The sequence below is a fragment of the Thunnus maccoyii genome, chromosome 13 (assembly GCF_910596095.1).
Source record: "Thunnus maccoyii chromosome 13, fThuMac1.1, whole genome shotgun sequence".
Classification (NCBI taxonomy): Eukaryota; Metazoa; Chordata; class Actinopteri; order Scombriformes; family Scombridae; genus Thunnus; species Thunnus maccoyii.
Window position 1 is genome coordinate 8,885,445 of NC_056545.1, and position 25,953 is coordinate 8,911,397.

General features: G+C 39.9%; 1 protein-coding gene across 2 annotated transcripts in view; it reads right to left on the reverse strand.

Annotated features, from left to right (window-relative positions):
• Nucleotides 1-25,953, reverse strand: part of dbn1 (drebrin 1) — a 130,578-nt gene that overhangs the window by 29,251 nt on the left and 75,374 nt on the right. For both annotated transcript variants that reach the window (XM_042430394.1, XM_042430393.1), the window contains exon 2: nucleotides 1,272-1,327. In XM_042430394.1, coding sequence (XP_042286328.1) covers nucleotides 1,272-1,327 — 56 coding nt within the window. The remainder of the gene's footprint in view (nucleotides 1-1,271; nucleotides 1,328-25,953) is intronic.

Genomic DNA, 25,953 nt, shown 5'->3' on the forward strand with positions numbered 1-25,953 from the left:
CAAAAGCGATGAGTCAAGATCAACTGGACTTGTAGATTCTTGAAGATTGAAAAAGCTTCTTCAGTTCTGACCAAAGAACATCTACCACGACTTGAGGCTGAAGCACCTTAAAGTATGACCAATGGCCGCTAGACGCTCCAACTGACTCCCATTAAAAAAGCCTCAACTTCTCTCCAGAAATACTAATTCTTTTCAACAAGTCATTATGATCTCAATCTCTAGATTCAGTTCACCAGTTCACTAGTCACACTGAGTCGGACTACTGTCACAATACTTCACTAAATTTAATCTTAATTGATTATGATACCTGCCTGGTTAGCACAATTTAGCTAAAGTAGCTAACGTTAGCCCAAGTGTGCAGTGCTTGGTGTTCCCAGTAAGCTAGCGTTAGCTTGGGTCCGTGGTCCTGGCTCCAAAGCTGCAATTCTGGACTTCAAACAGGCTCCAGTGAAACCAAAACAGTGAAATCACACCTCTCTACGTCCATCTTTGTACTGTTTACAGTGCTTTGCTAGCTTGCTTTGCTAGCTTGTTGTCCTACATATCACCTCATACAAAGTCAAGAGGTTGTGATATGTAGCACAACAAGCTAAGCTAAGCTCTGATAGTGTCATTTTGCTGAAACCTAGTGGCCAAAATATAGTTTATATCTCTGTCTACTACCTTAGAAATACGTTACTTGTATTTCTACACTCTTAACTGCTCCGATAAATCTCTCAAATTCATTTCCTTCCACTATGTCTGCTCTTAGAGAGAATAGTAGAGTGGTAGTAGGGAAAAGATCAAACCATATTTGCCAGTTATCACATTATGTAGACAAATTATGTGTTACATACATGATAAATGGGAGCAAAATTGTGCTTTTATGTTCTTTCCAGTGTATAAGGATTATGTCCACATGCATAATTGTTCATTTTTGTATATCCACGCATACACAGAAAACATGATGCAATGATGTTATTATATCGTGTGTTTGTGTGTGTGTGTGTATCTAATACAGAAGAGTCTCATTAAAGTGTAATGATCATGCAGCGCTTCATTAACTATAGTAATAATGAGTCCAGATTTCTGTAAGCTCAGGAGCAATCAGGAGACAAAGGACATGATAATTTTTTCACCCCCGAGGCAGCAGCAGAAACCTGCAGAGCTCATCAGCCGCGGGACCGCAAATTACAACCAGCTCCACACACAATGACGATAAGCAGCCACGTTCATTAAAAACATAAAACATAAAAGAAAGATGCCATGTTTGACAGAAAGCATGAACTTACCTCCTGATGCTGCCAGTGTCAAATCATTGCTGTCGTCCTCATATGTGTACAAGGCCCTGTTAGAGAGACACAAAGAAGACAAAGTGTTTGTCATTTCACATTCATCTCTGTTACAGTAACACGTGCTATGTGTCTATAAAGGCAGAATCAGCAGATATACTAATGTCTGGAAGCAGAGGTCTAGACTAGAATCGAATTACAGTCAAAAATCTGATGACTTTAGACTCAGTACATTCTCAATTAGCATTTTACTGTACCAGCTTTCAAAACTGCTGAAACAATTAGTCGAATAATTGAGTAATTGAGCCGCAACTCCAAAAAATGTGATAATGCTCTGGTCTTCTGTGTTTAATATTGCTGTACATTAAATATCTTTAGGTTTTGGACTGTTGGTCGGGAAAACAACATGTACTGTATATGACATTTTATCAACAAAATTACATTAATCATGGAAATAATCGGTACATTTATAAAACACTAAAATAAGCACTGGTTGCAGCCCTAACCTTCAGCAAAATGTGCAACATACAGTCATTTCTCATGTCTGTTTCATTTTTTTCACATTTTTTCACACTAACTCCACCTTTGGCTGCCAGATATGAGCAAGATCTTTAAACGTCATATACTGTATATGATGTAAATTATGATATAGAGCTTCATCATTCGACAGCAAAAATCACATAAAAATACAATATTATTCAGTGTTTCCATCAAACTGTCCACAATCTGTCTAAATAAACCAACAAACACCTCAAAGTGTGTTCAGTGCTGCAGTACATGAGCTCTGAAAGCTTTCCTAAAGAGAAAGAGCTGCAATCATTGATCAATTAGCTGATTATTTAGGTCATTTAAGCAAAAACGCCAAATATTTGCTTGTTGCAGCTTCTGAAATGTGACGATATGATGTTTTTCTTCCTCATACATGATACTAAACTGAATATCTTTGAGTTTTGGATTGTTAGTCGGACAAAAAAAGTAAATGTTAAGGTATATTTTGCCCAAAATTTGGTATTTTCATATGAATTTAACTTTTAAGACACACTTAGAAACAATTTCAATGAATTTGATGTATTTGTATGTGTATATGTATCTTGTTAGTTTTAGTTTATGTGTTATATTTGTCAGATTCTGTACGTTGGAGTTCATGTTATGTGTATTTTTGTTCTGGAAAGTTAAATGCGGATGTAATTTCTTAATAAATAGAATTATTAAAAAAAAAAGGTACTGATGATGAGAGAAAATGTTGCTTTCAAGTCTAAAACACAGCACAGTACCAGCAGTTTTTTCTTCAGTTTGAACTCCGTCACCTTCTCTGCCATTAACGTCTCTATGCAGCTCAACAGACGCAATTACACTCACACCCACGGTATATGAAAGCACACACAGTACATACTCATTACATTATATAAAATCAATTATACTGTATGCCCACCCACGCACCTCTCTGACCTCTTTAACTCAGGTTAAATGAAGGTGACAGAGATTAGAGTTTAGCCAACATCTCCGGATTAAAACTGTTTGACCTCCCTGCAGTTATGATAAACCTGCAGGTCGGAGTGAAGTTATTAAACAAAGAGATAGTTGTGTGAACATCCCACATTATATTTAGAGAAGGGGAGAAAGAAAAAGAGTGTGACTGGATTATAGCTCCCGAAAATAGGTTTCAAAATCAATATTTTGTTTATCGACTTTTAATTAAAGTCTATCTAGTCCATTAAATCTTGTATAATCTTGCCATGTTATGCTTGGATCTTCCTCAATTATTATGACAATTATGAAGATATTTTTTGGACACACAGTATTTTTATGGGACTGTTGGTTTGATTCTTTCACGCACTGATAATGATTCGATCTTGATTAATAACGTCAGCATGATGAAACTAATTTGTTCTTTGTTGTGTTTGTTGATTAAGACCCTTTTCAGTCCAGTACATTTTTGGGAGCTATTATCTAGTGTGCGGACTCTCTACTTTTTTCCTACATATCAAAGATTTGTTCAGATATAGGAAAAAATATCATGACTTTATACTGACGGTTTACTGAAAACCAAAAGGTTGTGAAATATAGAACAACAAGCTAGTGAAGCTATAAACATAACTAAGTTCCTGCACATGCTCAGTAGCCTCTGCTTTACACAGAACTACTCTCCAGAGACTGAAAATCACTGGTATTAGTCTTTGGAGCCGTTTCTAAACAAAGTAACGTGACCAAACTCTTCATGATGAAGGAACATGTCACCCACTGTAGCGATGTAGCTCACTGACGTGTTTTTATAGTTTTCGGACGACAACGGAGGTCTACGGCACAGAGGAATAAGATATATCAGGCTTTAGATACACACACAATTCATTGTTGGTTTGGATCCGAACATGAAGTTTGTTGACAATAAGACAAATACAGCGATATTCTTCAAGTAAAAATAGCAATACCTTGTATTTTATAAACTGATCATATGATTTGCATGTATAACAGTAATCTGTAAAGTAACTGTAGCTGCTACATAAATGCAGTGGAGTAAAAAGTACATTTCCCTCTGAAATGTAGTACAGTAGAAGTATAAAGTAGCGTAAAGTGGAAATACTCAAGTAAAGTACATGAGAGGGAATGTCTGATGGGACCCTGGATGAATAAAAAGGTATTCATGGTGTCTGACTCTCCATCCAATCAGGAGAAGCTGTAGGAACTGATAACCAACAGGACCGAGGCGGTGATCAAAATGGATTTTCCTACATATTAAATGCATGCTGGGATTGAGCTTAGAGAAATTAACCTTTAATCTATCAAGGGTTTAAACTGGGGATTATAAACTGGAGAGTAGCACATTGTAGATTATTGAAGATTATTGTTATTATTATTATTGAAAAAACTGCCACGTAAAACTCTTCACCAAACTCTTAATCAGCACTAAAGCTCCAGTGATGACACGCACACGTATGAATGTAGCGTCTCTGTGTTACCAGACGGTTCAGCAGATCGACTCAAGCTTTGGGTTTTTGGACGTTTTGGAGAGGACACCAGTGACACCACAAACTACAAACTCCCTATATCCAATAAAGTCAGGTGTACAGGTCTGGAATTTTGTACAAGTGTGATTGACAAGATGTAGAAGATATGTGATGATTTGCACAGTTCTAGCATAAAGTATGTCATAGTTATTGTAATTCAAACATGATTCATTATGGACGAGGATCAAAAAAACACTTTTTTGAGCCATATTTGAACTGATGTAGTTTCTGTTGTGTTTTAGCCACATGCTAAACAAGCACATCTCCAGAAACTAGAAGATGTTACCTTTCAAAGTCTGAGCTGTCATGTGTTGGTCGTGGCTCGTGGTGATGAACCTACAGAGAATTATCAGTGACTCTGCAGCTCCTCTCATCTTTACTGAGCTTTATAGTGAGTTTCAGCTCATTGTTTATCTGTCCAGCTGCAACTTCACTGCTTCGGTTCACTCTCGGCGCTCTCATAGAGTGGTTTTGGGCTGCTCTACCTGCTCAGCACCAAACAGCAAACAGACACAGTTAGCTGTAGACTAGCTGGTGAACATAGTGGCGCATTTAGCAGCTAAAGAGCCAGATATTTCCCTCAGGAGTTGGTGGAGACCAAAAACAGAGCTAAAAGAGAGTGAATATTGGACTTACATTCACAAAATGAATGATAATGTTGCTTCGTAATTGCTGGATGTGGAAATAAAGCAACTGTTTGCTAACAAGTTCAACATATCAACCTAAAAGCTGATGATATATCAGTGTTTTGATCATAACTTAAACAAAAACATTTGTTTTGGTCTGAATCATTGAATGAGTCGGTTTCTTTTAACACAGAAAAAAAAAACCCCAAACAAAGCATGTTTGTGGGACGAGAGCGAGAATGTAAACACAGGAAGAAGGACCTGAATAAGCTCCTATCTGCCCAAATATCAAGAGGACAATGTAGTTGGTTGTTCAGATCTGCCCAAACAGATCATACCAAGGATCACATTTAACTGCAGAATTGAATCAAATTATAGAGATTTGAAAACGCCTTTAGAGCCTACATCCCTACTGCAGAGAAGAAATCTCCATTCATAACTTCAGTGAGAGCACTTATAAAAGTTACATAAACCCATAATCTGCACAGTTACTGTGGTCAAAGAAATGTTTGGGACAAAAGCAGCAATCAGTTGCCCAACTACATGTTCTACCAAACAATGCGGAATAAAAAGCTTTCAAAACGACTGCAGGCAGCAACAACTGAAAAAAATGAAAAAACACAACCGGTGTGTCTTTGTGTTACTGTTAAAAGCTCCAGATAATGAAAACATATAAGAATTCTTTTGGAGTGCATTGAAAGGAGGCACATTTATCAGTTAGATATGAGGACTTGCCATTTCTCTGCTATATTCAACCCACATTCACAGAGAAATAACGACTGAAACAACATCATAAATACCGAACCTTGAAATACAGTTACTACAGTAAATAAATGTCTAAACCTTCATGCAGCTGTTGCATTTCATGCTAAAAACGGCGTCTCACAGTTCACATGTGGCAAAGAATAAACAACAATAATGTGGAGTGCAACATCTGTAAGCTAAAGTCATGGTGCAGTTGTTTTTCTTTGGAGGAAAGTCTCTTTTTTAGACATTTTTGGGGTCTGGACGCTGGTTGGACAGTGTCCTAAACTCATGAGACACCTCCAGATCTGCACTTGTTCAACTATTTCATTAAAGGAAACATTACTATGTTAGCGAACATTTATTAAATATGTATAATTTGTTTCCTGGGTAATCAAATGAACCTCTGCAGACGTCCGTGTGTGTGTGTGTGTGTGTGTGTGTGTGTGTGTGGCGGGGATTACCAGTCAGACTCGGTCCAGATGACCTCATGCTATTTCAGCCTGAAGCTTTAGTCTGGCCTCCGTCTGACTTTCTGCTGACCTCACCACCCCTCCCTCCCTCCCTCCCTCCCTCCCTCCCTCCATCCTGTCGGTTTCTGCAGAGTCACTCTCTGCTTCCAAAACCTTTTTTTCTCTCTCTCTCTTCATACCAGACTGTTTTTATCTGCTCTTAACGTCACCAAAATCCCCTCTTCTCCAGTCAGTGCCATTCATTCAGCTCTTCTTCTTCTTCTTCTTTCTCTTTGGCTTCCAGACAGAAGAGATTTTGACTAACAGGAGCAGCAAGAAAAAAAAAAACCAACCCAGAATACATTGCAGCTATAACACAGGTTGTCAGTCGCTATCATTAGGCTTTCCTCAGTATGCCAACTTTGAACTCGTGCTCTTGGGAATTTGAACTTGATGCCAAAAGTTCAAACTAACAAGAACAGGATGAAACGTTACGCTCATCTGGGCTCCAGTGAAAACACTCCAACATAACTGTAGGCCTGTATACTTAAATAAATCTAATATCATACTTTAAATGTAGATTAACATATTAGAAACACCTCACAGTATAGTATAGTATAACCTAATAATACAGTCAACACCTCTCTAAAACTGATTGCAGGGCTGCTGTATTATACTGCATTAGTTTGATCTATATGTGCCTAATAAACTGGCAACTGACTGCATATTTATTCATTTTTATTATAGTGTAAAACTATGACATATAATCAATATATATGGCTGTACTTTAGTTATTATTTTAGAAATAATCTAATACATGTTTACATATGGAAGCAAATCATTAAATAATAATAATCTGAATTATATAAGCAACTGAAATTTGATACCTAATGTTGAAATTTAATTAACGTTGGATTTATTTTTTTTATTCACTGTCAAGTTGTGAAAAGTTGCTCCATTTCAATAATCTCAGATTAAAGATTAAAGAGATTAAAGTCAAATCAGAATCTCTGGTTGCTCAAATACAGATGCTGAGAGTCAAGATATAAAATTGGAAACCAAAGAAAAGCCTGAACAGAATCGATCCGACCTTTGACCTACTGAGTCACCAAATGTCAATATCAGGCTTTTCTTGTCTCTACTTGTGATCTTGTGAAACCTGACGACTGCTTCTAATTCAAAGTCTGCATCTGGCCAAGTTCAGTCCAAAATAACCAGAACGGACTCATCCCTGAGCTGACTTGTGTGGACGTTGGATAACCAAATATCCCAGAATGCAAAAAAGAGCAGAAGGATTATGATCCAGGTCCAGACACTCAAGGTAGGTTTGAAAAATAAAAGGCTTTTATTTCAATTTTCTTTTTAAATATCATTCCTTTCCATGAGCACCGTTGGTTTGATGGACATCAGCGGTGCTCCTGTTACTTCTCTCTTTTATCCCAGAATGCATTTCAGCAATGGCTATTATTATTATATTATTATAGGGGTTTTTTTTGTTGTTTGTTTGTTTTTTGGTATTGTTTTTTTGATTTAAACTAATAAAAAAAAATGCATGAATCATTCAATTTGGAGGACTTTTTCACAAAAGCTTTAAGAGGTGTGGTTTGTTGCTGCTGGTTAATGCGAAATGCATGCTGGGATATCTGTCTACTCCCAATAGTCCACACATACAAGTCAGCTACCGAAGTGTCCTCGATAAAAAAAGAAGCAGAGCGAGAATCGTTTCAGACATTTGGACTTTTCTAAGCAAAACGGCAGATTGAGAAAGACGTCATGTCACTAGATCGCCCGGTCTGAGGAGAACATCACACACCGATACATATGTAGGTCCATGTTGACGACAGTGACTGCTAACACTACTACTGCTACTAACACTACTATTGTAGTGACAGTAGCAGCATCAGCATTACTACAAACAAATGCAAAAGCAAATTCCTGGAGGCAGAAAGAGACTCTGTGACGCAGGGATTACACACGAGAAGACAAAGAGAGCAAAGGACGAGAAATAAAAAAAGATGAGAGATAATGAAAAAAAATGACAAGAAGGTGTAAAATTGATGGAAGAAAGGAAAAGAGGAAGCATTTAAGATTGGAAGATAGAGAGAGCACTCACTCACTCGAAGCTCTATAAATAATTCTCTTTAAAGCAGACAGCTGTTTATTATTCATATAAAGCCCTCATGACCTAGAAACAGCTCTGTGAGTGTGTGAGCCCAGCTGAGCATCAGAGAGGAGGAAGAGAGGAAGGAAGAGGGGAACAGAGAGAGGGGGGGGGGTATAAAAGAGAGAAAGAGAACGTAGAATACAAGCGAGGTTAAAAGGGGGAAAAGGGGACAGAAGAGGAAGGACGAACAAACGGAGCAATAACGAGGGACTGAAGAGGACTCAATTAATCAACTCATTGGAAGTGTGGAAGTGTGTCATCATCAGACGCGCTTCTACCCACCTGTTTTTATTCAAATTTACAATTTGCACATAAAAAAAATCTGACTGGAAATGCCAGAAAATTTTAGTGTGATAAAAGCAGAATGTGACAAAGTGCAACGGAACAGAATAAATGACAACCAAATACAACCAAATAGTAAAGACACAGAGGGGCGTTTTCTAGTCTGGCGCCTCTATCAGCAGTAATCAGCAGGACGACATCATCCGTCTGTGTTTTATAAACCGTCACACATCTCTGTTAAATGTTTTATGATGTGACGACGCTGTGGTTCAGGTCTGGTTAGGTTTAAAGATGATGGTTTGGGTTAAAATGATCACTTTAACTTTAACTTTAACCAACAACATGTGTTGTTGGTTAAAGTTACTGCTTCCTTAAAGTCATGGCTGCAGTAATAACCACGAGGTTAAAGTTCGGGGACAATATCGTAGTTACGCAGTTTGTCCCAACTCGCTGTTGGAAACAGGAAATGAAATGTTAAATTCCTCTAACGGCCACTAGATGGCATCTGTCCCTCACACTAACTATAAGTTACGACTTGTTCTGTCGTTTTTTTTTGGGAGGAAAAGTCTCTGAAGAAATCGTGACTTAAACGTCCAGTGAAGAGAAGAGACACAGACGAAAACATCAGAACGGAAAAACGTCATATTTCCATCATTTGATGCTCTTTTAATGACATCATCGCATTGTGTGCTCTTCTTCTGCAGCGGTTTAATGGATGAACCAACTAATCTAATATTCAGATAGATTTTTCTGGAAATTTGAGGTCAGTTTGCGCTACATTTGGATGGAAACGTAGCCAATGAGCTCTCAGGATAAAAAATTCTTCTGGGAATCATGCCGACATTTACTGATTCTCATACACACACACACGTTTGTTTTTCAGTGTGCGTACTTATTCAAATAAACAAGACTAAAGTTGCAATCAGATCAAAATCCGCCTGGTGAAATTTACTCACCAAGAACAGAAAGGACAGTCTACGAAGTTATAAACTATACGACGTCCCCTAAATTTCCCTGCGAATGTCCGGGGGGACGACGTCTGTTTGCTGAGCTGTCACCGTCCTCACACTCGCTGCAGCCGGGCAGCATATCTACTCTGCTGCTGGTGTTATTTTGTTGTGCAGTTATAAAACCAGAATATTTCCTGAATGAGAGGTCAGTCCTTCCCGTCTCTCCAGCCGGCAGGACAGTGGAGGATGTTGTGATTTCACGAGTCAAAAGGTCAATCAGCTGAAAGTGAACGTGTCTCATCTACAGCCATGCTAGCGGCTTCAGGAAGTAGCGTTAGCGGCTACTGTCCTATTTTCTGATACAAATACAACGTAAAGCTTTCAGTCAGCGTTAGACACAATAGAGTCTGTCGTTTCTTTCACTGGCAACCCCGGAGACAAATAAGCACCTATAGGACATATACAGTACTGTATATACACTATGTTTAGTGGTGTGTGTGTGTGTGTGTGTGTGTGTGTGTGTGTTTGTGTGTGTGTGTGTGTGTGCCCACGCTGCCTTTGATGTGCAGAAGAATCACTGTAGTGCTTTTAACTGGGGGCGGCACAACAGATTTCTTCTCTAATCTGCTCTTTACTGTACAGTGGGAGGCTTTATGTGTGTGTGTGTGTGTGTGTGTGTGTGTGTATACTAACCGTACTAATGGTAATGATAATATAATAATTTGATTAACCTTATTCAGGTTTCTAAGCAGCTGTGTGATCAGAGTTAGCAGAGATGCTAATTTACTTTAACACCTAAAGAGTTAATTCATCTCAGCTTAAATGACTCAATTATACACACAAACTTCAACATTTAAAACTATTATTTTATATTTTTCACTATTTCTCCTCCTCAGTTTTGAGATACTTGTACTTTATTTGAGTATTTTTATGTTACTTTATATTTCTACTGCATTATATTACAGAGGGAAATATTTATTATTATTACTATATATTATTTACTAGTTACCTGTAGAGCTGCAATGATTCGTTAATAGACAGAAAGTTAATTATCGTTTTGTCTTTTTTTTTTTAAAGCAAAATTACCAGAAATTTGCTGGTTTCAGCTTCTCAAATATGAAGATTGAATGTTTTTCTTTGTCATATATGACAATAAAGTGAATATTTTGGGGTTTTGGACTGTTGGTCAGACAAAACTGGACATTTGAAGGCATCAACTTTTAACTCTGGGAAATTATAATATTTTTTTTTCTATTTATTGACATTTCATTGGCAAAACACTTAATTGATCAATTGAGAAAATATTCAGCAGGTTAACCAGTGATGAAACCGATCGTTAGTTGCTGCCCTCGTTACTTTTCAAATCTAGATTTTACAAGTAAAACAGATTTTTAGTCGTTTTATATTTGTAATTAATTTAGATCATTTTGCAGATACAGTATCTATTTTCACTTTGACATTAAACAAGAAAAGTACTTTTACATTTGATACTTTTAGTACATTTTGCAACTAATAACTGTGTACTTTTACTTAAGTAAGAATTTTAATGCAAGATTTTACTTGGAGTGTTTTTGTACTTTAACTAGTTTCATTAAGGGCTCGGTTCTTCTTCCAAACACACACATGAAGCAGACTGGATCTTCAACACAACATCAGGAGGAAGGAGTTATTTTAAGCTGAAAGCTGATGAGTACTGATTTAAAATCTCAGAAGAAAGAGGCAACTACCAGAGATGGGTTTTAAAATACTGACGACATATGACAGAAAATTAATAAACAAAGTCAGGGAGAAGGGAACTACAGTAAGGCAGCATGTTGAATCTAACTTACAAGAACAGGAAGGCTTGTTACATAACCTCTGTTATGTAATCTCAATAAACACAGAACAAGGTAAACTTAAAATTTCCTTCAGGGGGGCTTTACAATCAGCATACAGCATACAACATCTGCTATCCTTAGACTGAATAAATCCAACTTCCCCTCACAAATGTCTTGTTTGAAAAGCAAACAGACGTCCAACCTGGAGTCAGAAGCACAAAACCGACAGCTATAAACTAGCAGAAAACAAAAAGTAGTCTGGTCCGACGAGAACTCATCACCTTCACATCATCTTCATATTTATGTGTAGCGACAGACGGATGGCACGAGCGAGAAAGAAAAGGTTTCATCATTTCAAAAGCTGCTTCAGATTTTTTTTTCCATTTCTGCTGTTTCTGTTATTTTGTCCACCCCTCCACCCCCAATATGTAGGACCAGCAGTCCATGCCATCGGCTTTGGTAAAAAAAAATTTTTAAAAAAAGAAGAGGTTGCCAAGATAAACTACCCCACACACACCCCATGGGGAGTGTTGCCATGGTAACCGGGCAGCACCCCCCCCATTATTATCTCGGCAACAGCGGTTTGTGACCCGAGGGGAGCGACGATGTTAAGATAGTTGTGGCAGAAACGGAGGAGGGTGAAGGAGAGCTGAAGGACAACACACACTCACCACTCACGTGTGCGTGTGCGTGTGCGTGTGCGTGTGTGTGTGCGTGTGTGTGTGTGTGTTGGGATGATCTAGCTGGACTCACTTCACAGCTTCAAAGGGATCTGCTGCCCTGATGTGCTGAGCTCTGTCTGCTGAGGCCTCCTCATACAGTAAACAGCAGGAGTCTCAGGATACACTGTGGTTTCATATTTCATGATCAAAAAAAAAAAAAAAACAACATAAAAATACACATTTCTGTGCTGAAAAATGTACTGCAACATCAACTAAATCTAATCAACCAGGGTTTGTTAGGGATGGGATTATAAGACATGCAATAACTGCAAGTTTTAGCTCAAGAATTTAATTATTTTCCACATGACTGGATGCAACTTTTGCTTTATTCTGGTGCAGATAAATTTCAAACAGCTTTCAGCACAGCTCACGCTGCAGTGTGAGGCTCCACACGGACTCCAGATGGCGCCGCTGCTGATGCTGCCTGATGCAGTCAGGCATGTTTTGATTGTAGTGTTTGAGATTTGGTATAATTTGAATATTTTCCATACAAGTTCCCAAATGATAAATAAAATTCCTGCAACATTTTTTGGTTTGTTTTTCCTTGTACATCTTAAAAATAAGCTCATTTTAACTGAAAAGTATGAAAGAAATACATTTAACATGTTTAATTGTTTTCTGACAGACTGAGAACGAGTTTATATTATTTAACTCAATACTGATATAGCATAATATAATATAATATGAAATTGTTAAAACAGATAAGCTTCTATATACATGTAGGCTATAAGTTATATTGGGGGTTGGGTTGCCATGGCGCTGCTCTGCACATTGATGGTTCAGATTATCAGTGAAGAAGCCCCCAAGGTGGAATCTCATTCAGTCAGTCGAATCAGTGCACGTCTTTCAGGTGAGTCATGCTAAACAGAGCAAAACAGAATAATTAACAGTATCGTCTAACACAAACTTAAACAAAGTGAGTCTCGTCTCAAAGTTAAACTGTAACGGAAGCAGAGAGGAAGGAGACGGAAACAAAGGGCGGAGCGACTCTTTTGTGTTCGCTGCTCTGATGTTATTCGTTAGCTTATTATGTTGAATGAACGCTGAAATATTGAAGTGATGGAGGACAAAATCCACAGTCCTCCTTCTGTGTAAAAATGTATTTAAAAGTTTATCTGAAGCTAATATGAAGCTTCAGCGTCCAAATGAGTCAAATCAAGTAAACAAAGCACAAAAGTAAGGAAATTTGTGTTTAGATTATTTCTTTTTTGTAACAATGCTTCTTGGCGATAAATCTTTTACCGTTGGAAAGTTGTTTATTTCCCTTTTAAATGGTGCCACATTTGTAAGGAACATGCATTTGTAGGATGAGCAGCAGAGCTGAGTATGTGGGTTGTGCCCATGAAAAATTTGCCAAATCTTCTCTGATTTGGGAAATAAACAGGCTTCCCAACAGTATAAGATTTATTGCCAAGAACCATTGTTACAACAAAGAAATAATCTACCAAACACATATTTCCTTACTTTTTGTGCTATGTTTAGATATCTTTCAACATTACAGTCTTTTTGGTGCCAAAGTTCCTCTTTTTGTTACTATACTTCCACCTGCAGCTCAACAGGGAAACACAAAGAGGGAATTTGATGCTAAAAAGACTGTAAATGTGTCAGATATCCACTTGATATGACTAACTCAGACTGATGAAGCTGAATATAAGCTTCACATCAACTTTTAAATGACTGTGGACACACTGTGGATTTTGGCCTCCATCACTTACATTGAAAGCACATTTGAAGGATCTTTTAATATCCAGTATGAACAAGAGGAATGATTACAGCGAGGCAAACTTTCAGTGTTTCTATGGACACTTCACCTGTTGGTTTAAGACACTTGAAAAACTGTGAACATATTCATCCAGTTTTAATTTCTGTGATTGTATGTAAATCTGGTGTTTTCACATTTAAAAAAAAGGAAGAATCAAGGCGTTTAAACGTGATTAAAACATGAGACTTGACGTGTTTTTGTGGTGGCTGCTCTGTAGTGTAAACTGTGTAGAAGCCATGAATAATATATCTCATAATCATGGGTAAGATGTGTTGAAGAAAAAAAAAATCTGAACAAAATGTTGTAGTATTTAGAAAAACTAAAGAAGAAGCACATGACGAATTAGTCAAATATTAAGCCAAATCTGGTGACTCGTCTAGTAATTTGTGTTTATTAAATCAGTTTTACATTCTGTAGATCAATGTGTGTAACAACTGCATCAGTTGCCGTGACAACCAGATGAAAATTGGCCTAATTTACCAGTTTGCAGAGATTAGAGAAGTATGTACAGTAAAATGAGTCTCGGTACAGAAGGAAATGGCGATAATGCTGCTCGGGTTAATGGTTCAAATCCACTCAGGCTGATGGTTTTTACTGGAAAACGTCTTCGCTACTTTCAGGCCTCTCTGACACGCGTCACCAGACGGCTGATGTTATGAATCCTGCCATAAAAAGCTCTCTGCTGCTCTGAGCTGCTGTCACCCTCCTTACTGATTCAGTGAAGACGAAACACAAGAGAGGAGCCGACTGCCGAGACTCATTTAGAGGGGAAAAAAAAAAAGCAGACAAAGTCAAGTCAGCAGTCGACTATGAGACTACTGGTGCCAAAGAGACATTAATTGAGTGAACAAGGCAGAAATGCTGCTTTTTTCTCTTATTTGTCCAATTTCAAAAGCCAAGCACGCTTTGTTCCCCAGCAAAAATCCAATATTTATCCTCAGGGGTTAGAGAGTTATGGATTCCTCCTGGGTTTTTAATGGTCAGAGGAAAAAGAAAAATATGTGTGGTTAGAGAGAAACACAGAGCAGAGAGACTGTAAATAGAGACAACGAGCTGTGAAGACAGAGAGCATTGTGGGAGAGGACAGAGAGGACTGTGGGGGATGATTAAGTATGTTGGCTATGACTGCTATTCCTGCGGTCGGATAACGTGATTTATTGAGGAAGAAACCTACATGGTGACTTAATGTGAAAGAAATGAAGCAGACAGACATGAGAAGGAGAATTATGTGTAATGTTTCAGAGAAACAGCCATGACTCCTGTTCCTGTCGGTCTGGGAATGCAGAAATCTGCTCAATGATCTGATGAGTAAGACACGAGTGTGAGTTGTGTGAAAGGCAGAAATGGAGACAAGACGAAGAATCTGGGCCAAGCAAACGCCACCATGAGGCTGTAATGCTCATTACACACCAGAGAAGAAGAACTGAGAAGACAACTGAGCTCTTATTTATCTATCTAGGCACAAAAAACATGTAAAGTTTCATGTTGTTTCCTAAATTTAAAGGTGATATATTCTGCACATTTCTAGGTGTATATTTATATTCTGGGGCTCTATTGGAATATCTTTGCATGATTTCCAGTTAAAAACTCCTTATTTATCTTCTACTGGTCCTTTATGCAGCCCCTCAGTTCAGCCTCTGTCTGAAACAGGCCGTTTTAGCTCCTGTCTCTTTAAGGCCCGCCTCCCGATGAGCCCACTCTGTTCTGATTGGTCAGCTTTAGGAAACTCCATCATTGCCAACTTCCAGCCATTCTGTCAACAAATTATAGCAGCAGAATTTAACTACTTTTTCTCGTTCTTTACATGAAATATAAACTTCTGTAGATGTTGGAGCCGAAACCTGATCCGAAATAAAAGAGTGAACAATGCAAACAACACATGGAGAAACTTAAGCAACAACCTTAACAACAAAGGCTACAGAATGGACAGCTGTTTATGGGTATGGTAGAAAAAAGGCTGAAAAAACATAGCAAATGAAGCATTCACAGCAGGCTGAAGCCCTGGATTTTGACTCACAGGGAGCATTTTTACATATGCTCACCTCAAGTTTTGGAACTTAGATAATGTTTTACATCCAACATCATTAACAGTATAAAAATAACAGCATAATATGTCTGCTTTAAGGTTTTTCTCCTCTGTACGGTGGCCATTTTAAGGACATCTCAGTCTCTTTCAGCCTAATCTGTGATCTGAGATATATGCTAACTACAGAATGTTAGCATAACATCGTATGTAACAGTATGTGACTCCACCGAAAGTAAGTAAACACCACTGGTAGCTGTGAAGCTTACCTAGCTCATGAGAGACATGCTACCATTTAAAAATAAGTTGATCATAATGATGGCTACATGTAATTTTGAGCTGTTCCATACAGATTCAAGTGTTTACGGTGAGATCATTTACATTAAAGCTATTGCTGTGTTTAGCACAGTATATTCACGGTTAGATGCACTGTAGCTGACTACACTTCTATAATACAAATCATTTGTCCTAATATGCCCAACTTTGGCATGCTAACATGAAGCACAATTGAATGTAAACATGCATAAAGTTAACATATTTACTATGCAAGTCAGCTAACTTTTACAGGAATTTGATCCTCTGATAGTCATAAGAAGAGATGCAAACTGTGGGAGGACAAAATAGGTTAAAAAAGGTAGGAAGGACCAGAGAAAAATGTGGAAGAATTTGCCAAAAACAGCAGAGAGAGGAGAGTATTTCTCTTCAGCGAGTCAGACGGGTGGAGGAAATAAAGAGGAAGGACAAGAGGATGGCTCGAACATGAGTCTGCATCTGTCTGAGCCTGCATTAAATTATAATGAGGGGAGGAAGAAGTCGTCTCCGGTAATGCTTTCCCTCGAGTATAACATCACTGCACTGGTGTGTGGTGAGGACAGAGAAGGAGGGGAGGCTGAGCATTAACATGATGATGTTACAGTTATTTACAGTTCAAGGTAGGAAAGACAAATACAGAGAATTCATCAAGTAGCCTCCATAAAAAAGAAAAATAACCCAAACCACATACATTCCAAGCAGTAATGTACACTGAAGGAAAGAATCCAGCTAAAACAATATTAATCATTACACTACACATCGAGGGGGCAATTTTAACCTGTTTTTGGGCTTTAAAGGACATTTTTAGTATCATTCTTCATGGTTCATATTCTACAATTTATAGATAACCTCAAATGTGATCATTACTGAAGTCCAGTACATACAGTAATAAGATAAACTCTATATCAGTGCCAATATGATGTCTGAAGTTTGGTGCAGATAACAAAATTACTTTTATTTTACTTTGATTACATTGAGAAATATAATTTGTCTTTCATCATTTAACAAGATATAAAATATATATGCTTTAAAGGGGACATATCATGCTTTTTGTGATTTATATACTGTTGACATTGATATACTGTTGTGATGTTGGATGTTAAACATGGTTAAAGTTCCAAAAACTTAAAAATGCTCCCTGAAAGTCAAAAGTCAGGGCTTCAACTTGCTCTAAACGTTACTGCTACTTCCTGTGACGTCAGATCATTCGTGCATGCCCACAAACAGGTTGTTTCTAAGGTTTTTTCCATGTGTTGTGAACATTGTCTACTCTCATATTTTGGATCCAACATGTATGGATGTATTTGAGAAGTTTACATTTCGAGTAAAGAGCTGACCAATTAGAACAGAGCGGGCTCATCGGGAGGCGGGGCCTTAAAGAGACAGGAGCTAAAACGGCCTGTTTCAGACAGAGGCTGAACTGAGGGGCTGCATAAAAGGCCAGTATAAGATAAATAAGCAGTTTTTAACTGTAAATCATGCAAAGATATTTCAGTAGAGAATATAAATATAGACCTGGAAATGTGCAGAATATGTCCCTTTAAATAAGGAACTATTATATCAAAGAATAAGTCAACAAGATTATGAATCTGACCAGACATTTGATGCCAGCTTTTGGTACTTGATTTTCTCTACTCTGTACTGTTTCAGACTGCATTTCTATAAAAGTCAAAGTCAAAAATATTTGAAATCTATTGTAGCCAAAACATATACAGTACATTTCAAAAACATTCCTTTCCATCCTTTTCCTTCCCATAAAAGTAAACAAATGAACATACAGTACAAGGAGACACAGAGAGAGAGAGAGGTTAAGCAGCGGTCATATCATCTCAGACTGAATCAACCAGTTGGATACACATGCTTTTATCCAACAGAGAGATATACAGAGAGAGCTGCTTCAAAAGAAAGACAAAGAGACTGAGAGAGAGGTTTATATTATCTTACACTGAAAGCAGATGTTGCCCAAATGCTTAAACAAGTATCCTAAAAGTCCAAGATAATTTCATCATCTGCAGGAGCTGTTGTCCTCATGTGTCTTACATTAGGCTGAAAACAATTTCTTTTTGAAAATAAAAGATATTGCATTCAAATACTGTGCTCTGTGCTCCACTGTGGGCACTGAGACTGAAACTTTACAGGTTTGATGTCAAAAGAAAAAGAGCAAAACAGCCTTTTTCCCCTTCAGTGAGAGTCAAAGTGCAGCAGAAACATGAAATATCAGCACAAGTGCACATTTTATTTGAGTTCATGTCCTTCACCGAGAGCTTTCTGACGTCTACAAAGTCACTTCTGTTGCACATGTCCTTGACCACACCATCCCTTCATGCTCATGACTAATAATGAACTTGCCAGATGGGAAGCTAAGTTACCTCGCCAGACCAGTAGCTGCTGAGGCAGGCGAATTACTGAGGGAACATTTTCCATCAATACTCAAGAATTTGGTAAGAAAACCAGCAGCTTACCGCTCGCCTAACTGTCTGCCTGCATGTTTGGCAGTGGTTTGTCTGCAGTGTTGAGATTGGGGGAAAAGGCTGACTTACAGCTGATTTTTTAAAAGGAATACTGCGTGCATCAGCAATTTTTTTATGTTGTTTTTAAAGAGCTGAGAGATTGGGAACGATAGCAGAACTACCATAAAGGCCTGAAAGACGGCATATCAGTTTCTGAAGATACTAATCTGCACCCAAAACTGGTTAAACGTCATCACTGCTGGGTTTTCCATTTGGCAACAGTGACCAAAAACGCAAAGATTAAACAAAAGCTTGAGGTCACCTTGTTATGAACTAACAAGAGATTCTGATAAACAAAACAAAGGAAGTTGAAACTGAGAAAGTTGTGGAGTGAAACTCCTCATGACTAAACTGTGACTGCAAATGTTTGGAGGTCTCCGATCTATAAACTGAAATGAAACCAGCACAAATAAAACAGAGAAGTTAGATGTAACTTTTACAAACAAAGTGACACTGGGAAAAAAAAAAAAAAGGGAAATTAGCTTTGGTCCCTAAACAATAGGTTTCATTTCTCTTTAGTGCCCCAGGCTGAAAACATTTTAAGCCATGAAATGATCCTACTTTAACTAAAAGTAGAAAAACAATTGATCTGATGAGGGATAAAGAACATTACAGAGCAGAAGAGACGCATCAACAGGAATCTAGGACTCCTCAGAACCCAACTTTTAATCTGAATTATACCAGATCAGCCCTGAGAATAAACATTTAGACTTACAACATCTACCCCGACAGTGGACTTTGCCACAGAAGACCGCTGTTTGTTTCCAACCACGAGTCGGGACAGTTTTTTTTTAAAGAGCGTAACTATGAACGTCCCCTAACCTTAACCCTGTGGTTATTATTGTAGCCATGATGACTAAGGTGGTCTATCTTTAAGGAAGTAGTAACTTTAACCCACACCACATGTTTTTTCAACCATCTCACATTTTGTTTTTAAATATATGCCGACTTTTCCACTACGGCCTAAGCTTAAAAACTGTTTTGCAATATTTTGAGATTTTTTTTCAAAGTTTCGGCGTTTCCACTGAAAACACACCTAATGTTTGTTGGAAGGAACAGAACATGTATCTACCAAAGAATATATTTACCAGGAGATAAACCAAGCACTCAGGAGCAGTGCCGGGCTCTGAAACTGTTTTTGTGTAATGGCCGAATGGTGAAATTAAAACCTCTCGGTTCATCAAGTGACGCACACTGGCCCAAAATACATTTTTTTCCATACACAATAATTGGATAAGGAGCCGCTGTAAAATGGTGAATACATTTTTGTGAGCGTCACAACCTCGGCAAAATGACCATCCATTCAGTCCAATAACATTTAGAGAGTCTGGAAGAGCTGCATGATCTAATTAATTGATCCCATTTATGTAAACGGGCAAGAGCATGCTTAGTGCATCTACATGACATACAAACTGGGTTATGGTTAGGGGTGAGGAGAAGGATGGTTAGGGTTAGGGGTGAGGAGGAGGACGGTTAGGGTTAGGGGTGAGGAGGAGGACGGTTAGGGTTAGGGGTGAGGAGGAGGACGGTTAGGGTTAGGCGTGAGGAGGAGGACGGTTAGGGTTAGGGGTGAAGAGGAGGACGGTTAGGGTTAAGGGGTGAGGAGGAGGATGGTTAGGGTTAGGGGTGAAGAGGAGGATGGTTAGGGTTAGGCGTGAAGAGGAGGATGGTTAGGGTTAGGGGTGAGGAGGAGGATGGTTAGGGTTAGGGGTGAAGAGGAGGATGGTTAGGGTTAGGGGTGAAGAGGAGGATGGTTAGGGTTAGGGGTGAAGAGGAGGATGGTTAGGGTTAGGCGTGAAGAGGAGGATGGTTAGGGTTAAGGGGTGAAGAGGAGGATGGTTAGGGTTAGGCGTGAGGAGGAGGACGGTTAGGGTTAAGGGGTGAAGAGGAGGATGGTTAGGGATAGGGGTGAGGAGGAGGACGGTTAGGGTTAGGCGTGAGGAGGAGGACGGTTAGGGTTAGGGGTGAAGAGGAGGACGGTTAGGGTTAGGGGTGAAGAGGAGGACGGTTAGGGTTAGGGGTGAGGAGGAGGACGGTTAGGGTTAGGGGTGAAGAGGAGGACGGTTAGGGTTAGGGGTGAAGAGGAGGACGGTTAGGGTTAGGGGTGAGGAGGAGGATGGTTAGGGTTAGGGGTGAAGAGGAGGACGGTTAGGATTAGGCGTGAAGAGGAGGACGGTTAGGGTTAAGGGGTGAAGAGGAGGACGGTTAGGGTTAGGGGTGAAGAGGAGGATGGTTAGGGTTAGGGGTGAGGAGGAGGATGGTTAGGGTTAGGCGTGAGGAGGAGGACGGTTAGGGTTAAGGGGTGAAGAGGAGGATGGTTAGGGTTAGGGGTGAGGAGGAGGATGGTTAGGGTTAGGTGTGAGGAGGAGGATGGTTAGGGTTAGGGGTGAAGAGGAGGACGGTTAGGGTTAGGGGTGAGGAGGAGGACGGTTAGGGTTAGGTGTGAGGAGGAGGACGGTTAGGGTTAGGGGTGAGGAGGAGGATGGTTAGGGTTAGGGGTGAAGAGGAGGATGGTTAGGGTTAGGCGTGAAGAGGAGGATGGTTAGGGTTAAGGGGTGAAGAGGAGGACGGTTAGGGTTAGGGGTGAAGAGGAGGATGGTTAGGGTTAGGCGTGAAGAGGAGGATGGTTAGGGTTAAGGGGTGAAGAGGAGGACGGTTAGGGTTAGGGGTGAAGAGGAGGATGGTTAGGGTTAGGTGTGAGGAGGAGGATGGTTAGGGTTAAGGGGTGAAGAGGAGGATGGTTAGGGTTAGGCGTGAAGAGGAGGATGGTTAGGGTTAAGGGGTGAAGAGGAGGACGGTTAGGGTTAGGGGTGAAGAGGAGGATGGTTAGGGTTAGGCGTGAAGAGGAGGATGGTTAGGGTTAAGGGGTGAAGAGGAGGACGGTTAGGGTTAGGGGTGAAGAGGAGGATGGTTAGGGTTAGGCGTGAAGAGGAGGATGGTTAGGGTTAAGGGGTGAAGAGGAGGACGGTTAGGGTTAGGGGTGAAGAGGAGGATGGTTAGGGTTAGGTGTGAGGAGGAGGACGGTTAGGGTTAAGGGGTGAAGAGGAGGATGGTTAGGGATAGGGGTGAGGAGGAGGACGGTTAGGGTTAGGCGTGAGGAGGAGGACGGTTAGGGTTAGGGGTGAAGAGGAGGACGGTTAGGGTTAGGGGTGAAGAGGAGGACGGTTAGGGTTAGGGGTGAGGAGGAGGATGGTTAGGGTTAGGTGTGAGGAGGAGGACGGTTAGGGTTAGGGGTGAAGAGGAGGACGGTTAGGGTTAGGGGTGAGGAGGAGGACGGTTAGGGTTAGGCGTGAGGAGGAGGACGGTTAGGGTTAAGGGGTGAAGAGGAGGATGGTTAGGGTTAAGGGGTGAAGAGGAGGATGGTTAGGGTTAGGGGTGAAGAGGAGGATGGTTAGGGTTAGGTGTGAGGAGGAGGATGGTTAGGGTTAAGGGGTGAAGAGGAGGATGGTTAGGGTTAGGCGTGAAGAGGAGGATGGTTAGGGTTAAGGGGTGAAGAGGAGGACGGTTAGGGTTAGGCGTGAAGAGGAGGATGGTTAGGGTTAGGGGTGAGGAGGAGGATGGTTCAGTTTAGGCGTGAGGAGGAGGATGTTTGGGGGTTAGGGTTAGGGTTAGGGGTGTGTGTCATGTAGTAAAGTAGGTGTGTTGTTTAAGAGTGCAAGACCTGCAGATAGACCCTTCTCGCTTAGTGCGTCACTGAGCAATTTCATAAGGATAAATGAGGCGCCATCTTTGAACACAGTATCCAGTTTCATTAATACATCCATGCATAAACACTACAGTGTTTGTCAAGAGTCTAGAGAGTTAATCTGTAAGGTCGAGAATATAAGTCGAAAGTTGAAAAGTTTATGTGATAAGCAGATCTGAAAGGTCTGTTCACCAGAAAAAAATGTTTAAGAAGTCAACGATGTTTATCTATCAAAGGTCTCAAATATTTGTTGTCCGGATTTGTCTAGAAGTCTTCTCTGCCGTCTCAGACAGAAGCACGTTTTGTTTGTCCTGGAGGTCATCAAACACTGCCTTTGTGTTGCAGAAGGACGGGACAGCCAAAACAGCCTCAGCTGTGGCCCAAACTCTGTCACAATGACTCAGTCAGCAGGATGGTATGTTTTTTTTATGCTCAGGGCCCTTAGGACACAACACACACACACATATATAGACACAACCAGGCATCACCACCCCTTCCCAGGTTCTTGCGCTCGTCCTAATCAGCTCTCTAGGGACGAGAACGAGGATTTAGGATAGTGTGTGTGTGTGATTCTCTCAGGACTCAGAGGTCTGGTCGATCACTGACTCAGCAACAGAGACAGCAGTGACTTATTTATACAGCTGCACACACACACACACATACACTGGGTATGTGACAAAGGTTTAACATTGTTTCCAGGGTTTCATTGAGCATTCAGTATTCATCCCTCCTCACTCTACTCATCCTTTCCTCTGCACCCAAAAACACAAAAGTGCCTCAGGGAGAAGTGAAGACAACGGTCCATTATTCCAGAAATAGTCGAAATACCTTGACAGGCGAGCTCGAATTCTCTGTTCAACATTCTTCTCAGTGCTGAGAGGTAAAAGTTTGTCTCTATAAATGCAGAGCAGAAAGTCATTTAATATGTGAATCAGTTTGGTTGTCGTGGTCGGAGTGAAACTAATGAAAAACAGTCTACAAGACAGAAGCCAGCATTAAAGAGACAGGATGCTGGTTCAGTTATTGATGGAGATGTATTCATTTTAGATGTTGTTAATAAGAATCAAGCTGAAAACCTTTCAACATAATGTGTGTATTAAAAGCTTGATTCCTGTATTCCAAACACCTTTTCTTCTACCTGATTGGCTGATTAGTTCCAGGTGTGGACAATTAGCTCTGCAGACAAAGACAGCAGCTGTCCCACAAACAATCGCTTATATCAGGACACGACTTCTTCAGCCTTCTTCCTGCTTTTGTCTTTTTAAACCCCAGAAACACAATTTGATTTCTTCACAGGTAGCATTTGATACTGAAAAGTATTAATGTAACTGGTGAGATGACAGTAAAGGTCCTTGAGTCCTTGTGGGGTTTTTTCCGTTTTTAAAGCTGCTCTAATCAATATTTTTTTGTCCACCTGAAATTAAACTTCCTTTTTTGTCTGCTACAGCAACACATCTGCTCTGCAAATCACTCGTCATGTGTTTCCTTTGAGAAAAAAAATCAGAAACCAAAAGGGTGAAATTATGATTATATATTTTAAATTCTTTGATTTCATGATGGTGCAACTTATTTTTGTATAATTTTGATTAAATACCATTTCACAGTGGTAATAAGTACATTTACTCAAGTATTGTACTAATGTACTGTTTTGAGGTACTTGTATTTCCATGTGATGCTACTTTATACTTCCACTCCACTACATTTCAGAGGGAAATATTGTACTTTCTACTCCACTACATTTATTTGACAGCTTTAGTTACTTTTCAGATGAAGATTTGACACAATGGATAATATAACAAGCTTTTAAAATACAACACATTGTTAAAGATGAAACCAGTGGTTACATAGATTTAATCCTTATTTCCATACAGCAAATCAGATCTTTGCATAAAGTGATAACGTGTCGTTCGATCATCGGCAGAGCAGAAGGTCACACTGAGCCTGATTGCATCCTGCTACACAAAACAAGAACCACTGACTCTTAACAACAACCCAGAAAAGCTTTCCTGCTAAAGTCTCCTTCTTATCAAACTAACAAACATGAACACATGTCTCATCCTGCAGTTTAACATGTTGAACGAGCCACCAAACAAACATTCACAGGGAAAATGCACTGCTAACGTCAGTTAGCAGCTAGGTAGCTAATTAGCTGCTCAGCTGCAGCACATTACACAGCATGTAAACATACCTGCAAATGTCACTTCGGACCCATTAGATGCTATTTTGGTTCTTACTCTTCAATCCCACTGCTAACAACACACTGTGCGTCCATGACTTGTAGCTACAGCAGTTTTTTATATTGTCTCTGTTCTGCACAGTGTAACACTGGTAGGAAACAAGTGATTTATGTTGCTGTAGCAAAAAGTTACTTTCATTTGGACTTTAAGATAACTCCTCTCACTGCTCGGACTAAAAATGCCTGAGGTATGTTTTCTCTTAGATGTTTACAACCAGATTTTCACCTGTTTTCTAATCTTCACAATGAATACAGATGAATTCCTTGAATGTTTGTTTATTGTGATTAAGCCATTTGTGCCTCGACTCTCCACAGCAGCTTTCACAGCGCTGCTTTTGTGTGCCAGTTGGGTTACAATGGACTTCCTGTGGCTGCGGAGCCGCCGGCCCTCTCCTCTGCAGCCAATCAGATCTTAGCACTGACCAACATGGCGTCCAGCACAATGTTGGGCTGTTGCCATGTGAGCAGTGGACGAGTACAAACAGGAGAGAAAACAGAAAGTGTTTGGACGGACGGGGGGGGACGTTTAACTGGGACCTGATGGTCTGCAGAGATAGTCAAGGCTTCTGAAAACAAACCTTTTCTATTCAAAGACGTTTTCTGTGCTGATAAATGAGCCTGAACCGGGTTGTTTTGCCTTCTTCTTCCTGTCCTGAGTCGGCCATTGTGTCATATGTTTGTGTTAAACAAGCCACGCAGTGCAAATACTACAGATTTGAGCATTTTATTTTTTATCCAGGAGCAAGAAGAACAAACATTCCTTCCGGTGACCTGTTCTCCAAAGACTTCTTCTGCCCCCTCTCCCCCATGTCACAGGATCCCTACGGTGTTAATGCGTGACAACGACCTCTCCTGACCTACGGTGCTGCAGCGAAAGGTCAAATATCATTCCTGACATTACTGCTGAGGTTCCGTGCTCGGTAAATGTCTCTCAGACTGCCCCCTCTGTTTCAGTGACGTCACACATCACTCTCACTATCGAAACTCTCCTCTTCACATCTGAGTAACAGTTTCCATCTTGACACTTACTCACAAATAAAACTGCCACGCAAAGTACAGTAAAGTGGGAGGACAGCAGTGTAGAAGCTTCTGTCTTTTTAGCACGGTCGGATTAACCCCCTACTGATTCTCACTATATAATAAGAAGAAGAAGAAGAAAGCAATGAAAGGCCAGTACAACCAGATGTAAGGGTTTTTTTGCTGGTGAACCCTTATAAACAGGATGAAAGCCAACAGTATCGAGGTGGAACAATGAGCAGCATCAGTCCAAGAGGGGGTTTTTTTTGTTTGTTTTTCCAGAGCTCTGATTTTTACTTGTGGAAATAATCAATTACAAACAGTTCCAGAGCACTTACAAAGATGTAAAAGGTTGGTGGACGAAAAAACAAAAAA